Consider the following 18,387-nt stretch of genomic DNA (forward strand, 5'->3'; position numbering starts at 1 on the left):
GGCATCTTCATACCATTTTGCTTAGTAACCAATGTGAGAACACAGAAAAAAGACGCAGTCAGTTCCTCATTATCAATCCACCTAATACTGAAACAAATTCAGGGGGGAAATGTGAAGCAATTCTTATCTTGACCACACTGTTTGCACAAATCTCTTCATGCACAATACCTACTGCATGCCTGTCCAGACTCCAGACATAACGCACAATGTTGCATCCACGCAACTGTCATCATTTCTGTACAGTTTGCATTGGCATGAAATATCATGTTATTGCGCAACATTTCACGGTGATGCAAATTACATCACATGCACGTACACATGCGCGCGCGCACACACACACACGCACACACACACACACACACACACACACACACGCACACACAGACACACAGGGCGCAGCAGTACAGTATGGTACAGTACATTATGGTACAGTACGATACAGTACAATATGGTACAGTACGGTACAGTATGCTACAATACGGTACAGTAAAGCCTGCTACAGTACAGTACAGTACCGTCTGCTACAGTACAGTATGGTACAGTACAGCCTGCTACAGTATGGTACAGTACAGTATGGTACAGTGCAGTATGGTACAGTACAGCCTGCTACAGTATGGTACAGTACAGTATGGTACAGTGCAGTATGGTACAGTACAGCCTGCTACAGTATGGTACAGTGCAGTATGGTACAATACAGTATGCTACAGTACACTGGCCACCTGGATGGCGTGGCGCTGGAGTGAGACCGGCAGAAAGTGTTAGAGGGGCAGAGGCTGAAATCTCGTAAGAAGGCACTTTTGGACACAAATAGCGAAAATAGCTGATCTACAAGCTCACAAAGGGTCACTCTGCGACGCGTTGAGAGCATGGATTTCTAAACAAAATTGTTCAACGCAAAATGCTGCGTTCAAGTTCAGGAGACTTTGGGGAAAAAAGCAATTATCCTGAATGCTGCCTTCCGGCATGGCATATTTTCTTCTGTTTTCCCATCAAATAACTACAAAGCAATTATTTTAAGTTTATAGTCTGTAGATTTGAAAGTACATTTTCTCACAATATTGAATTTCAATGTTTATTTTTTTGTCATTGGCTTATCAATTGCAAATGGGCTTTATTGAACCCTGTTCTACACAACCATATACCATGAATCAATAACTGCACAAACTGCATAGCAGGTATTGCACTGGCAGGTGTAAGGCAAGAACTGCATGTTTTTTGGCAGCTCGATAGTGCATTTCTATTTTTGGTTATTTTTAAGGCATATACCACCAAATTCGTCATAATGTGTATCCACGAAACTGAATGTGGAAATGGACAAATTACATCACAATTTATAATTTAGTCAAATAACAACAATTAAGTTCCTTGCCAGCAAAAATATGAATTATTCACCATTTAAGGTTGCAAACAGTTGCAGAATCTGTGGTTCACACCAGCAGATGGCTCTATAGCCTGTCTAACCCTGTCTGCTTAGACAGAATACAAAGCATGTTTTATGATTTAATATGGCAGTAGAGGTACTAGATAAAGTGGGCATAGTGTGGAGGATGGTGGAAAACCATGACCCACCATCCATGCACTGCATGGAACTGTGATAATAGGCTGAGAAGTGGGTGTGCTCCATATGGACAGGACGGGATGGGAATTAAAGGTATAGGCTAGTGTATAGCCTATACTGTGGCCTGCTGCATGGCACAGCAATTTATGTAAAACGTCTAATTAAATAAAAATATTTTAGGCATATTTTATTTTTAGCCCCTCCTATATACAGGTTTAATGTTTGTTTTTAGTTAAACATTAAAAACGCCATTGACAATGAAGGGAAATGTACGTCATCTTGTCCCTAACACAAACATTAAATGCCATTAACAATAAAGAAAGTTTAATGTTTGTTTTGTCTGTGTTTGTTTTACATCACGATTACATCACCTAATCATAGCAACAAGAGTTAGACTTTAATATATTAGCGCCCCTTACTTCACACGGGTGTGATTTTTGTAGTCATAAAAGGAAAACTTAGAACAATTTGAAAACCTGTAACATAATTGGTTAAAACCCCAATTATAGCCTATACCAATTAGGCTATACAAAAATAATTGAATGATTGAAAATTATAGAATGTGTAAAAAGTGGTCGGCCATAATGTAGCTATTGCTTTCAGGTCTACTGTCTGCATTTGTAACTAGTACTCTTCTTGCCTACTTTGTTGATATATTTGTATGAATCTGTATAAATTTAGTGTTAGAATTTCGTGTGTGGATTCACAATTTCACAATCACAAATAGGTTACATTACATTCCATAACCAGTACACCAACAACTACCGGTATTGTTTTCTTACCATACGACACATTTTGGTTGCATAACTGTCAGGTAGGCTTATTGTTAATGATGTGCACGTTGCTTTATTCTCCCCCTCCATCCAATCGAATTACACCCTCCCCCCATCAGAAGTACAATTACGTGACGGGTGACGTTTCAGCATGCGGAGGAGGGCGCTGCTGGGCAGGGACCACTTGGACCAAAGAGAGAAACGCTATTTCATTTCAGCGCCGCAGAGAGACAACGCATTCAAGGCAGCGGACCAGCCTGGGCGCCGTGCTGAAGCCTAGCCCATTGTCTCCTACAACCAGAGCAACTAAAAAAGGAAAACGGTTTGTGTATTCCAGCTGTATTCCCCATAAAGGTGTGTCTAGTGATAGGGTAGCCTATTGCGGTTTGTAAGCCACAGAAAAAAGGGCCCTGGACACGGCTAGCCAATAACAGACAATGAATCACAGTGAAGTTTTAATAATATGAACAAGAACCGCGTTTTGTTGCAATTGGCGACCAACTATTGATGCTCCTGCGCCGATCGCCTTCAGACCACTGATTTGCGGGGACTTCTTTTGATCACATCGTCTGCATCACAACTGTAGTTTGTGTATTACTAGTCTGGAAGAGTTTAGTCGTTTCAAACCAAGATGAATTTCCAGTCGAGTGTCCCAGTGTCCGGTATCTCGCAGCAGTCGCAGCCGGCCATGCCCACTCCAGGCACGGTCCCAGCGCCTGTTCCAGTACCCCAGTCCATCCCGTCCCAGTTTGGATCCGGATCATCTGCAAGCTCTGGGGGTGGTCAGTTTGGTTCGGGGACTGTATCGGGCCAGACTGCCCAGCCCGGCACACCGGGCTCCCAGTTTGTTTTGTCCAACTCTGCGGCCATCAGAGCCGAGATCCATCGGTTTGAGTCTGTCCACCCGAATATCTACGCCATCTACGACTTGATCGAACGCATCGATGACCTGGCGTTGCAGAATCAGATCCGCGAACACGTAATCTCTATTGAAGGTGAGTTAAGTAAAGTGAAATCACTATCACTGACTGACTGATTTCACTGTGGCTTAGTGCCGTTCATTCATTGGGGGGGGGGGGGGGGGGGGGGGTGGGGTGGGATTACCTTCTGTGATTCACATTGGTGGCAATAACATTGTTGCCATGGGCGCTCAAAAGTGTCAACAATCACAGACAGTTGGTGGGTTGGTTTGTTGCCGGACAAAATCGGGCCAGGACTCGGGATTTAGGGGATTTCAGGGTCCTTATAATTTTGACCGTCCACATACATTATAAATATGTATACATACCACCTCGAGAGGTAGCCTAAGTTTAGCTGTCAGATCTAGTTGTTCTGAAGAATGTGTTACAGGGTGTATACTTGGCTGAAGTAAGTGACACACACATTGTCACACAAAATGCCAAAAGATGACCACACTATATGGTTAAATGTCATGCTTTGCCTTTTACATGGCTTTATCAAGCAGGGGGTAACAAGCCTAACATGATGGAATTACAGTTGTAACTTGTACTTCAGGATCAGCACGTCAGTTAAGTGTCAGTTGTGTGTGTGTGAACTTCTGTGAAGAAATGCCTTGAGTTGAGAGTAATACTATTATTATTATAACCATCCAGTTTCACTCAAGAAGGCTACAGTATTTGTTAGTTGAAGATACAAACTGTCAGCTCTCTGCTAAGGCTCCTAATGATGGGAGCTCTCAATTGATGGCTAGTATTCTGTTATGTCCATTAGCCTGATGTTTACTGATGTTGTAACTCATTAATCTAATGTTGATTTCAATGGCGAATGTTGGATGCATGGTAAAATTATTGACATTTACTGACTAAAATTGGAAACAAGTCGAGGAATTTAGTAAAAGCATCACTGCAATCCGAATGTATAGCAATAGAAAGGAATCAACATATGGCTGCCAAAATGTATTGTTAATCCATTTCTCTGGCACTATGCTTGAAGGTGTTGATTCATGAATGGTGAGACTGCATAACAAAATATTGTAGCCAAAATACATTTTCACATATAGAATGACTGTAGGTAAGCAATGGCGTCTCATGGACACTCAGGTTGAAAATGCTCACATTTCAATGTGTTGCTGTTGTGTTTTATCTGAGAAAAATGAGGAATTACATAACCGGCTCCAAAGACATTGCTGGCATCGTACATCATACCGGAGTGTGCCTACTCTTCTGTTTTCCCATCAAATAACTACAACAAAGCACTTATTTTAAGTTTATAGTCTGTAAATTTGAAAGTACATTTTCTCACAATATTGAATTTCAATGTTTTATTTTTTGTCATTGGCTTATATCAATTGCAGGTTGGCTTTATTGAACCCTGTTCTACACAACCATACCATGAATCGATAACTGCACAAACTGCATAGCAGGTATTGCACTGGCAGGTGTAAGGCAAGAACAGCACGTTTGTGCAATCTGACCTTATATGCTCCAGGTTCAGGACAAGCAGTATGAAAATGAAAGTAATCTTGTTCAGAATATTGACCAGTGGGTCTCTGTTGTTATGTCTGTCTTTTAGGCTTAGTAATGGAATGTATAGTTACATAGTTTCCATTGCCAGGGGTTGTAAACATTCCAATTGATTCGATTTTGACTGAAGCATCTTGTTTTAACCCGAAGAGACTGTTGATATTTTGATAACCCGATAACATGTATCTGATTGTCGGATGCACCATCATGAAAAACACATTTACATTCATTTCGATACTTTATTTTGTTGTTTACAATGCCAGATGGATGGAAATGTTCGTATAATAACCTCCACTGTTGCTTTGAAGAGCTGCAACAGGAGACATTGTGCGACTTACATTATTCACCTGCACTAGAACTGCAGCCCCGTTCTTCAATTTTGCCTCATCGCAGAGAGTCTGTTGCTAAGGAACCAGTGGGCTCATGCCTTTAGTTGAGAATGAATGAATTGAAATCCTATAGTCTTCAGAGAGAAGATCCCTGTTGCTACCGAGGTCTTCTTCTTTTTTTAGATCAATCTTTGTGGTGGTGGTTAGATCGGATGTAGACCTAGATGTACACTATATATGTGCATGTATAAGACATTTTGAAAGCTTAAAACCATTCATCAGAGAATTGCTAGGTTAGTGTCTCTTTCATCACGTTGCACTATTTACTGTCAAGTACTAGTAGTTTCTTAAGTTTGGAAGGTTCTGGTGTACGACTGTACGTTGCTATTTTGGCATTTGAGTAACTTTGTCAATAGAGAACAAATTCCTATTGTAATACTATTCCTCTTCAAAGACAGAATGACTTAATCAATCCGTTTGGAACAAACCGTGAATCGCAATCGTATATTTCTATGCTACACACCTACACTACACGTTTAGATTTGTTTTTAAAAGCAGTCCTGTCTGTCCAGCAGCAGCCGACAGTATTCAGGGACATTGTATACAAGTATGTATGCACATTGTATACAAGTATGTATGCAAAGTAGAATTTTTGTAGGGGTTCCACATCTGATACAAATAATGAGTGAGATGGATGAGCTAATGCATATCCAACACTCTTCTGGCATGATATTTGATACCATATCCTTATTGCATAATTGATTGGTCTGAATAGCAGATTTGTGAGGGCCTTTATTAACGAATTAATACCTAATGGCGGGGGTAAATGTTGCGGTATTTCACGACTCAAAATAAGGTCAGAAGCTTAGCAAGCTCGTTTCAAAATATTGGTATATTCACACCGTACGCGCTAATAAAGACGTAAGGCATCTCTCATACTTTATCTCTAATGTGAATTTTTGATTTTTTTAGCTAGCCGTTCCAATGAGGAGGAGTGTTCCATTAACAAGCCTATGCCCTGGGAATAGTGTTCATTGGTTCCCCAGTTTAATTTGCAAGAGACATTCCGGTTGTTGCCATAATTTATATTCAAATCAAACTCTTTGTCTCCACCGGGCCGAAGGCATGGGGAGAGAGTATGTTTTGCACTCCGTCCGTCTGTTACCAGCTAATCTCCGCCACCGTTAACCCGGTCGATGTCAAATTTTGCACACACGCACTCCCTGGATGCCAACGATGAAACTCTGCCCCAAAATTTCCAGAACGGCCTGTTATAGCGCCACCAGGAGGCCGACTTTTGTAAAAACATTTTTTGCTCCTCCAGATTCTGTCCAAAAATCCCGCAAATCGTCACAGTATCTCTATAGTCATGTGTTCAAGACGGATCTGTCTGATATTTCATATTCCATCCTAATTGGCTAACTGCCTCAAATCATGAACGCAGCGTGCAATTTACGTGAAATCTTTCACGCACTTTCCTACTAGGCTGAGGAATATATCCCACCCTTTTCACATTGTCCTGTTATAGCGCCACCAACAGGTGTTTTTTTTTCAAAACACATTTTTGGAACAAAAAGCCTCAAATCATCCAATTGCCATTTAAGGCATGAGAACAAATTGCACCCTTTTCACATTGGCCTATTATAGCGCCACCAGGAGGCCACAACCTGACCTGCCCTGGTGGAGACCTGTGCCCCTCGGGGCACTTTATCTAGTTTAGCTTTAAGTTGGCAAATAAAATATGTCAGAGCAGGCGCGGAAAGTTCTTATAACGGCAGTGGGTGCCCCCCAGTGCGGGAGCGCACTCGCCTATTAGTTTGCATTGCACAGTGCGCTATTTCCGAACGCTCCCATTGTGTCAGTGGGTGCTTCAGCCCTCAAGCACCCCCGGACTCGAGGCCACTGTATCAGAGTAGGCCTGCCTGGCTTGGGCAATTTACCGAAAATATATAGAAACTGTCTGATATTTAGAACCAACATTTTTAGAACCAACATTTTATATCAACGAATTGACACATTTAATCATCAATCAAAGTAGTTTAACCACCGCCTGTATTATACTTCATTGTGCAATGGTGGTGTACAAAATAGTATAGTGAAAATGGTTGATCTACAATCTTAGATCTGCATTTTAAAGAAATGTATCGTTCATTAATAGCAACCGTGGCAGAAGTTTGGAATGGTGATAAGTGATTTGAAGTCACATGCATCGCCCCATGCCCTAGTAGGTCAGAGCATTGCGCTTAATTTCCGGAAGGATTTCATTCTCATTAGGACTTCTGATTACATGGCACTTGAGAATTTTTGACTTGACACTTCTAACGGGCAAAACAAGTTTTAATTCCATCAGTTTGATGACTCACACATTGCTATGGCAATATCGGAAATCATCTTGTATTACGTTAGCCTGTGAAATTTCAACCGTGTCTCTCTTTTATAATTGAAATTTCGTTTCCCTTAAGACTCTGGTGGTCCAATGTCAGGGCAAGGGCAGCAGAGTAGTGCCTAAATCCATAGATTCCCGAGCTGGCTGCACAGGGATTTCAGACTGGGAGTTGTTCGCCTGCACTCACTTCAGGTTGGGAGTATAATGGAACATTGTGTACAGAAATACCAGTGGAGATGCGACACATGGCGATACAGAAAGCACACGACAGACAGATGGAAGCCTGCGTAGAAGTTTGCTGGCAGACTGTGGCATCTAAGCAGTTGCTTGGTACCTACCTACTGCATCCCTGCACCAGTCAATTACCGAGGAGACTGTAAAGCATCACCCGATTCCAAAGAATGATGATTTATTTTGGAGTGGTGCAACCACTCCCTTACGGAGCTATGTGTGTGGGTGGCTGGCTGGGCGGGTGGGTGCGTCTGAGCAGAAAAACAGCATGGTTGTTTTTCACCACCTGTGCGCAACCTAACACAAACACACACGCACATATTAACTGTATATACTGTATGGTGATTTCGGGTGTGCCAGTACAGTGACAGTACAGTACAGGGTACAGTAGCGGGACGCCCACACGTCATTTCTCAACCGTTTCGGACGCGGGGCGGCTCGCCGGAGTCGGGCCGGCACCCTGGGTGCGTTCCTGTGGGTCTGGAACTCCCACTTTACACAATGTACCCGAGAAGAAATCATGCTGAAACTAGATAAGTGTTCTCCTCGGAGCACAGGCCTCCGCCAGGCCAGGTTGCCTACCATGGGCCTGCAAACGTTTCTAGGCAGTTTGCAAATTCACGCCGATCGGTCCAACTGTGCAATAGCTCACAGACAGACAGACAGACACACGGACAGACGGACAGCGGCAAAAACATAAAGCCATCTGGCCTTCGGCTGTTCGACCTGGTGGAGACAATCATTTAATTGACACTATTTCAGTGACCGAGGTCAGAAAACACGGGTCATATTATGACCAGTGCATGCCAAATGTTCTCCAAGGATATGAGTCAAACAATATTGGTTGACATTTAATGTGACAGGAAATGGAGACTAAATTCACTCAAATGAATGTTATGAAGCCTGAGCTGGCTGAGGATGGGGGATTCGATGACTGCCGGTGGCGTGGCGACTGGGGACACAATCATTTAAAGATATTGATCACCATAGGCCATCTGTGTCGGTGCTTCTGCTGCTAGCTACTGAAATATGCTCATTGTAGCCAGTTGCAAATCACCACACCTTTTAATTATGGATTACAGAGTGATTTGACAGAGAACTGGAAAAGTCAGTCGGTGCCACACCACCTGCGACTCTTAATTATGTTATTTAGAACGACTAGGTTGGGGGAATGTTGTGTGTTTATATAGAGTAGCTGGGTGAGTTGCTGGCTAAAGAGCTGTACCTCTGTAAGTAGGAGAAAGCAGATAATCACATCTGCAAAGCCTGGATTGTGTCCAACTCTGGGATATTGAGTCACTTGGAGTCAGCCCAATTTCTACCAAAGGTAATGGGAGAATGATCCAAGAGCTCTGGCTGTAGAGATGCTCTATACCAAAGTCTGCAAAATATTTTCAAGTGAAAAAGTAATTCACTTTTATACTATACTAAGTTATTTTCCGCAAGCAATGTAGTTATAAAAATGAAAGGGAACAACCTGAAATGAAGCTGGCATGTCAGTCATCCTACTTAAAACTGACACTAAAGGTCCCTGCACACGTTTTTCGGATTCTTAGCAGCGTTTCTCCATCGGGGTTTTCCGAAAAGCGCGTCCAGTGTGCAACCACCTTTTTAGTGTGCGCTTGTTGTTTTCACATTCACCTGGAAGAGACTGTCAGATCCCCTGTAGCATTTAATTATCAAACCTACTATGTTGGATGGAGGCAAGTTCCTTGTCAGCCATATTTAATCATTTAAAGGAGAATTCCATACTAAGGCTTTCTTACCTGTATTTGTAGTTATGTCCCCACCAAAGAGGTCCAGGTGTTGTTTTGTGCAAAAGTGCATTTTTTCCGCTACCAATGGGGGTTGGGTTTTTGTGCTAATTCACTTATTTCCATCAAAATAAGTAGTAAAGTGTGCCGCTTGGGACACTATTTACATTATGAAGAGAGGATATATACCAATTAGTTTTATTTTTGAGCGATGGAAATAAGTGAATTAGCACGACACCCCATAGCCCCATTCAATTCAATGCAATTCATTGAGGGCTTATGGTAGGGGAAATGGACAATAATGTGCTTTTGCACAAAATAACACATGGACCTCTTTGGTGGGGACGTAACAAATACAAATAAAGGTAAGGCCTAAAAAAAAAAAACGTTGGTTTCCGGTTGCCGACCGACTCTATTAAATATGCGCGACTCATATTATTTTATTGGCATTTGGTGAAAAAAAAAAAAGAAAAAAAAAAGAAGCTCAGAATACGACCGAGTCAAGACCAAAAAGGTCTTTGATCATTAAAATTCTCTTTGATGAGACCATCGGGACACGCAACCTCATCCTACGTTATAAAAAATTAAATCCACGTAGGAATAGTTGTAGAACCACTATCGTTTGTAACAACACTGTCAACACAGCGCGCTGTGCGCCGCCATGTTGCTCAGCTCTGACCGGGGAGCGGAGCGCAGCCTCTAGACTAGAGCCGTTTAGAGACAGAGAGTGACGACAATGGACTGATCAATGACGCATGCAGCCCCACGAATAAGCAGTGAACGGAGATGTCGCAACTCTCTCAACTAAACCGCGCTGCCTCCGACAGAAATATTCAGGGGAACATGTTTTAACGTGACATGCAGACCCGGTTCAATGGGAAACACAAACACACATTGAATAACACACGCCGATATTGTTGTGTTTCCGCACATTAAAATGCCACCAAAAAAAAGCCAAAAGCCAACCGCAGGGCAGCAGAAAATATCAGCAACCCTATTTTCTAAACCTGCTGCCTCTACTCCAGGTATATGTCACTGTGTAATGAAAACAATGTAAAGTTGTATTAACCATTAAAACTGCCACAGTTATTTCACATAGCCAAAATATGAAATATGTAGAAGCCTATCCATCATTGCCGTAGGATTTCTTTTTTAAATCCTTGCTACCCATCCTTCCCACGAAAAAAATAAATAAGTAAAATAAAATAAAATAAATTCCTTGCTACCCATCCTTCCCACGAAAAAATAAAATAAAAAATAAAATAAAATAAATTCCCTACCTACTCAGCCCAAAAATGACAGCCAATCGGAAACCAAAGGTTTTTTTTTTTAGGCCTAAGAAAGCTTTCTAGCATGGAATTCTCCTTTAATGGGGGATTCACAGCTTTGATTTCACAGCAAGTTTACATCATGGCCAGGTTTTAATCTCAGGAGACCAACTAGCGGCAGCAGCAGACTTTTCCCCTGGCAGAGGCATATGACAGATAACGGGCCTCACACACGCCTCTCTCTGAAAAGGCTCTTTGTTTTGTCATTAGAGCCCATACAGTTTTCTCTCATCTCCCGCTTGAAAAAATGCTCATTACAGCCTCATTCAAGTAAGTTCAACGCTGGACGACGTGACTCGGTGACTGTTGACCTTTTTGGCCATCGGGGATGAGTCGAGCTGGTGGGTCGCACATGCAGGGCACCATGGGGTCGGAGGGGGGCCTGTGAGTTCTGTTGTTGGGGGGTCAGGGGGCTTGCCTTTTGCATGAGCAGCTCCTGTGGCCATTCGCTGCCGCAGCACCACTGCGTACGCTTGGCGAGTGTGACGCTATACTTCACAGCAGAATGTCCCCCATTGTGCCTTTTGAACAAAGGCGCTCTCTCCCATTGATGGACAGCTAAATCTTTTCTTGTGTTCGGAAAGTGAAGGGCTGGAGAGGAGCTGGTTGGGTTTTCTGAAAAAAGGAGAAAAAAAGGGAAAGTCATATACTCTTTGCAATTGGAAATGGTAGAAGGGGCAGAATGTGTTATTGGGTTTTGTTATGGTCTAGTTTTTGTTATAGGAGAGAGTGGAGTAGCTGGTATTATGGTGAATTAAAGTGGAACAGCGCTGATTTTCAGAGCTCAAATGCAGTTTTCCTATTCTCTGAAAAAGTAATCGTATTGTGCATCGCTGACTGAATATTCACTTTCTCCTACAGGCAAAAATAAGTGAGCAGTGTTAGTCCCACCCTTGAATTTATGCTGTGAACACTGATATGCTGCTCAGTTACTGTCTGAATACAGAAAGATGAAAGTGGACTGCAAGAGCAGCTTTTTTTTGGTTTTGATTGAAATGATCTTCATCCAGAAGTAGCAGGAACCAATTCAATGTACAGGAAAGGTGCTATTTCTAAGTTGTTAATTTAGATGCCCAAAAGGTCTGCTTTTCCACTAAATGTTACTGTGGCAGCATTTCTCAAATTGGAGTCCTCATTCTGTGGGTTCTTAAGGGAGTGCTATTGACATCACGCCATTATTGATTGAACTGTCCTCGCCTAGAGAGAAAGGATAAGTGAACTTTGCAGATCAACTAATTGATCTGCTTTTCACAACCAGGACTTCCTCATGACCATCAGCTCTGTCTCGTATATATGTCACATAATAGAAGATAACAATTATATAATTTTATGTTATATAATATACTATATCTACATTTTCATTGGCTGTGCCTTTATTTATTTCTTTATTTAAGGTCAAGATAATTGTCAATTAAAATTTGCCCTCAGGTTTTTGTTGTGGGGTTTTCTTTCTCCCCCAACCGGTGCATCGTCCAGATCCCATTGTGGAAGTGCTTGTGTTTCCTGCCGGTGTGTTGCAGCAGGGCTGCAACCAGATGGCCACTGACAGTGGACAGGGCTTTGGAAGCCAATGAGGGAGCAACAGATGGAATGGCGCATATGCCTCCTAGTCCCGTCAGCCTGCCAACGGTCCCGTGTCTAGCTGTTTGGAAGAGGCCAGGCCCTGTCCCGGTTAGGGATGGATATGGATGGCAGGGTGATGGTGAAGAATAAACCTGGGATCGAGTGCAAATGGGGCTGGGGCGATATGGACACAATCAATATATCACTTGGTGCTTTCACAGAATGTTTACACAATGAGTCTTTTGATAAATAAGTTAATCAGTTGCCTACTTATTTATTGTAATAGGTGTTGTAAACTCTAAGTACTGGATCCTCGTCTGTTTTGACAGACAGGTAGTGTGTGCAGGCTGGGTGGTGTGTGATAATCCGGTTGAAGTATTCCTTCGGAACGGCGACTGCGACGGCGGGCTCGGGAGAACAATAACGCGACACGAGACAGTATCACGCTAAAGGTTCACAAAGTTTATTACACAAACGGGAACATATATATATAGTGCTGGATCTTAGTGACGTGACAACAAGATATGAGACATAATAACGTGCCTACTGCAACAAGGCTGACCTTGCTGTCTGAGATGTCTCTCGTAAGCCTGTGTCTCACGTTCAAGTACACAGCCATGGGCGATCATGATTACGTATAACAATGGGTACCGTATAATATGTTAGTTAAAAGTTATATTTGACCTACAGTAAGTGGGTAAAGGATAATAATATAACGGATCAGTTATCACATTTTAATTGCATAACCTTACTGCAATGCAGTCATTAAAATCAGGAAAGACTTATGCCCTGGCTATCACAATATTACAATATCCAAAATTTCAGACGATATCAACAGTGTATCCATATCACAATAGATAGATGAACGGCAGTTATATCAGTCAGATACAAAAAAACAAATGGATCAGATAATAAGAACAGCATATTGATATAATATTCATTTTCTTTATCAAATGTTTTTTAATTAAGACAAAAATCACAATAAGACACGTTAACATCATGAATGACTTAAAGAAAACAAAACACGTATAAAACACATAACAGCAAAAGCAAAGAAAACAAAAACAAACAATCCCACCCACCCCTCCCCCCCGAGACCAAAGATGCCACAAAATGTCATTACTCCTACTACTGTGCAATGGAAACAAAAAATAAATAAATAATGATAATAATAATGATGATTAAACCATGCCCTTAACCAAATCTGCAATACCAGACCAAATCTCAATGTTTTCCTCTTTTGCACCATGCAATCTTGCTGTAGACATTTCTAGATACATTATATCTAGAAAGGTCAAAGCCCATTGGCGAAATGACAATGTATGAGGCGGTTTCCAGTGCGAAGCAACCATCTTCTTTGCGGCCGTTACGCCAGCAAAGAAGACATGAATACGGGTGTTATTTAATGGCAACTGGGATACATCATTTAATAAGAATAGAGATGGGGAGGGTGTGATGTTAATTTGTAGAATAGTCGAAAGGTTAGTAGCAACCAAATTCCAAAATGTGAGGACACTCGGACACTCCCACACCATATGGAAGAATGTACCTATGGTGTTCGATTGATATAATATTCATGTATTGCTCAGCGCTAATGCAAATATTGATACAAGATTCTGATGATTTGTCAATTTAAATGTCTCCCGCCATGTGATTTGAGCGCTGTGAGCAGTGGTCCCGAATCAATGGTCCCGAATCAACATTTATGAATAAGGATAGCTCAAGCTTTATCCTGTCATTCTGAAGAGATAATTCATACATTCCCGGCCCTCGGGGGAATGCATTTTACACATTGAAGAGGAAACTGCATAAAGGAAATACTGTATATGGCATGTGTAAGGCCATAATGCATTGGAGTATGACGGCATAAAGTAGCTGTGCATGTGTAAGGCCATGGTGTGGTAGAGTAGGATAGTAGTAGTGCATGACGGCTCGTGTAAAGCCATAATGTGGTGGAGGATGTTTGATTGATTTATTAACAGTTTGCAGAATTACAGTATATTTCAAGTACAACTCGATACAAAGACTGTTAACTGTGAGTGGACGACACCATAAAGCATTTACACTTGTTTACAATAGGGCCCACCATTTTGACGACGGTGTATGTGTTGTGTTTCTAATTGGACCCTCGTCTGGTTCTTTCTAACTGACTGGTAGTGTGTGCAGGCTGGGTGGTGTGTGATAATAATAATAATAATGACGTGACAACAAGATATGAGACATAGAAGCGTGACATGATAATGACTAATGCAGCAAGGCTGACCTTGCTGGCGCTGAGATGTCTCTCGTAGCCTAGCCTCGGAAACACAGACATTTTTATTTCCAGGGAGGAAAAAAAGTAGCGCAAACGTCGATCACTCTCTGCTGATTTCTGATCGTCTGCACCTTTGTTAAATTGACGCACACACGCACACCCATACACACACACACACACTCCTCTCTCTCTGTCGCTCTAATTAATTAGTCTCATGTCCAGCAGCTGCGCACAGTTTCTCCCGGCAGGAGCTGCCTATGCCATAGAAAGCATAGGTGAGTTCCAGGCTACTCGTAGCCTATCCATAAAGTATGCTACAGTACAGGCAGTACACAATACATATTAAGTACACAGACTAAGATGTACATGGGCAACTCATAATATAACAGTATGTATGGCCATAATGCAGATGAGTGTGATAGCATAGCTGTGCATGTGTAAGGCCACAATGCAGTGGAGTATGACGGTGTGACTGTGGTGGTTGTTTTACTGGAGTCAGGAGTCTCCAAACTCCCATTTCATGGGAGCTAATTGGGAACACGCAGTCTATTTAAAGGTTGCAGGACTGTGGAAATTAAATCACATTTCTTAATAGCGCAGGGCCATGTCACAGTTTTATGTATCAGTTGGCTCTCTCAAGGGCGTGCCTTGGAATAGTTTTGGAATAGTTTTTGAGGGGGGGAAAAAAAGATTGAAGCTAGATGGAGGTGTTGTATTGTGTCAGCTGTCACTATTCTGTGAGTTTATTGGTGTGTTTATGGGGAATGCTCGTTCTTGTAAGTCTGTAGAAATTGTAAGGGCCGATTCATACTCTTATTTTAGAGCCGAATAAAAGTCGGTTCGACTCTGTAGAGCCTACAATGTGACGTCATTTGAGGTTCGGGGGGGGCGGGTACCGTCCTAAAGTCGGCTCTTCTGTGCTACTGAATTTTTCTGACGAGCCGAAATCATTTCGGCACTACAGCGCCGAAACAGCGGTAAAATAGGAGTATGAATCGGCCCTAAGGGTCACGTTGCCAGTAGTTGACACATTTATTTTCCAGAGGATAATTCTGAGCTTCATCTTTTTTTAACCTCGCTACAACCAACCAACACCAGGGCTAAAATCATGTGGCACATTTGGTGTTTGGATTAAAGACTACACGATTTTTGCAGTATGACATTTGCTGTCTCACTCGGATGGAAATAGAATGGGAGTCAGTCCTTACATAACCTTGCATGGTCTATGGTGTGAAGTTCTGAATGTTTTGTTTTTCTTTTGATGAAACTAGTAAGGAAAGCCTATAAGTGTGCTCTGGGGTTTTAGCTTGTTTGAGGTGAGCGCACTGTCAATATGGCTTGTTTAACATGTGTCAACTGGATATTATCACCGTGGCTCCACATTCCATATGTAGATGTCATAGGCTTGATGATCCCTGACGCCGTGACCTCGGGTGTCTAGTGTGTGTGAGTGTGTGTCTGTGTGTGTGACTTCAAAGGCAATATATCCAGGCAGCATGCCAGCTATTTGCTTTCCAGGCAATCTTGTTGCCTTTTGTGTAAAACAGTGGACAAAGATGTAACGTTTAAGAACTTTCCTTAGAGATGGGACAAATCCATGCTGTAGCAGTTCGTTGCCATATTCATTCAGTGTTCAGCTGATCAGAAGAGCAGGAAGACTTTTTTTTTTCTCCTTTTTCTTTTCTTTTTGTAAAGAAACAGCTTTTTCTCAGGGAATCACTGGAGAGGAAGTGAAATGTGACCCCCATTACTGTTTATACCCCATTTCCTGCATTCCCTGACTGGAATAACCTAAAGTTGTTCCACTGCTGTACTCCCCCTGGCCATGACCCTGTGACCCCATGACTTGTGTCATGTGGTGGAGTATGTGAACCTCATGTACGACGAGTACACCGGAAAACACGGAATGTTAATTTAACTCTTCTTGAGAGAGGTAAGAGAAATCATGGATGCGTTTCCATTAAACGAAGACTCCAGATTGTAATGTGTAGAAGCAGTCACAGTGCCATTTTCAACCCAACATCTGAGGGGTTTCCTGGACAGCCATGGGAGGCCTGCAGAGAACTTCAGCTGCGTTTTACTTCCTGTAAACGTCAATCCTTGTTTTACGTCCCGTTTGTATCCGTTTCTCTGTTGGGCTTTACTTCTCAGCTCTAACTCAAGTAGTTAGGTTTGAATAGACACTTTGTTTGCTCTACCAAACCCTGCTATGAATCACACCCATAGACACGAAAGCTTTATCGCGCATTCTGTTACCTCGGCTTGGCCCATAAGATAGCTGAAGAAATCCCAACTTGACTTTAGTCTCTAAAATGAATGAATGCACACGGAAGGATTCACAAAATGTGTTTATGTAAATTATTCTCTCCAACAAAAGTACTTTATTTTTGTTATTTATACATCTGTATACTGCTGTCTTTCTGCAGCTGATTCGGTGAATCGGTGATTATGTGTTCATGTGGATTACATTTTTATACAATGATACATATGTATGCAGTGAAAGTATTTTGGTGGAGAGAGTCATAAATATATAATTGCCAAAATTCATTTGTGATTCCTTCTGTTTGCATTCATTCATTTTGAGACTGAACTGACATTCAGACTGCTGAAAACTCAAGTCTTTATCATCTTTTTAGTCTGTGTGTGTGTGTGTGTGTGTGTGTGTGTGTGTGTGTGTGTGTGTGTGTGTGTGTGTGTGTGTGTGTGTGTGTGTTTTTCAGTACTGCAGCATGTAGGCTGATACAGTACATCATTATCGTAAGAGTTTACTGTAATAAACGAGTAGAGCTGCTACTGGCAAAAAGAAGTCCAAGATAATGTGACTAAAAATGCAATTTTGGGTTATTCACAACAGCGATATGATAGCCTCAATACCCTCTCAGTTATAAACTGAGGGACCCTATTGGAAGGATGAGGTGCAGTGCTGAGCAGAAGACCATGCAGACCTTACTGTATATTTTAATCCATTTTAGTTGGGAACCCCTTTTGGTGTTGTGCTTTAGCTATTGAAAAATAGCAGATCTACAAGCTCATAGCTACGAGCTGGTAGGTCTGCTATTTTTGAAAAATCGGAGAACGACTGACATAGCTTTTTCAGAAAACTGTAAGGATGTAGAAGACCTTTTTAGAATCTGATCTCGGGTCAAAATGAGCCATTGAAGGATTGTCTCACGGCGATCTCAATGCAGCGTCTCGACAAGATCGGTTGAGATGGCGAGACTTATTTGCTCATCGGCTGAGAGGGGGATGCTGGCAGGAGAAGTGCAGCGTTAGGCGGCGGAGTGCTGCCTCAATGCTTTTTGTGCAGGAACAAACTGCTGGCCTCGGAGGAAATGATATCAGGTCTTCTGTGAGATGTTATTTGATTCAGCAGACATCTTGCATGTTGAGGTTACATTGTTAAAATATGCTGGAAATAATTGGTTACATTGTTAAATTATGCTGGAAATAATTGATTTGTCGAGTACAAAAATTGACAATCGATAATTGAAAATGTGTTATTTAAAGGTACACTACAGTATGTAACTTTCCTGTTCTACTTTGCATTTCAATTTTTCATGATTCGAGTGCCGCGCTATGAGCTTGTATAACATAATACTTAAAAAGCCAAAAGGGGTTCCCGCCCAAAATGGGTTAAGCCACTGAGCTAATAGCCCGCCTGCTTGCTCTGGGGAGACATTTTCAGGTCAAAATTTGTGTCAAACCAGAAACGGGATCATGTCACAGGT

At 42.0% G+C, this 18,387-nt stretch overlaps 2 protein-coding genes across 3 annotated transcripts in view; both read left to right on the plus strand.

Moving 5' to 3' along the window:
- The window catches only part of ripk1l (receptor (TNFRSF)-interacting serine-threonine kinase 1, like), a 64,365-nt gene that overhangs the window by 20,597 nt on the left and 25,381 nt on the right, over positions 1-18,387 (plus strand). The gene's annotated exons all lie outside the window — the stretch shown is intronic.
- agap3 (ArfGAP with GTPase domain, ankyrin repeat and PH domain 3) overlaps positions 2,534-18,387 on the plus strand; it is a 163,082-nt gene continuing 147,228 nt past the window's right edge. For both annotated transcript variants that reach the window (XM_083782403.1, XM_083782404.1), the window contains exon 1: positions 2,534-3,326. In XM_083782403.1, the coding sequence (XP_083638529.1) occupies positions 2,963-3,326 (364 nt within the window). In that variant the 5' untranslated portion in view covers positions 2,534-2,962. The remainder of the gene's footprint in view (positions 3,327-18,387) is intronic.

This window comes from Protomyctophum parallelum (assembly GCF_964188405.1).
Source record: "Protomyctophum parallelum genome assembly, chromosome: 14".
Classification (NCBI taxonomy): domain Eukaryota; kingdom Metazoa; phylum Chordata; class Actinopteri; order Myctophiformes; family Myctophidae; genus Protomyctophum; species Protomyctophum parallelum.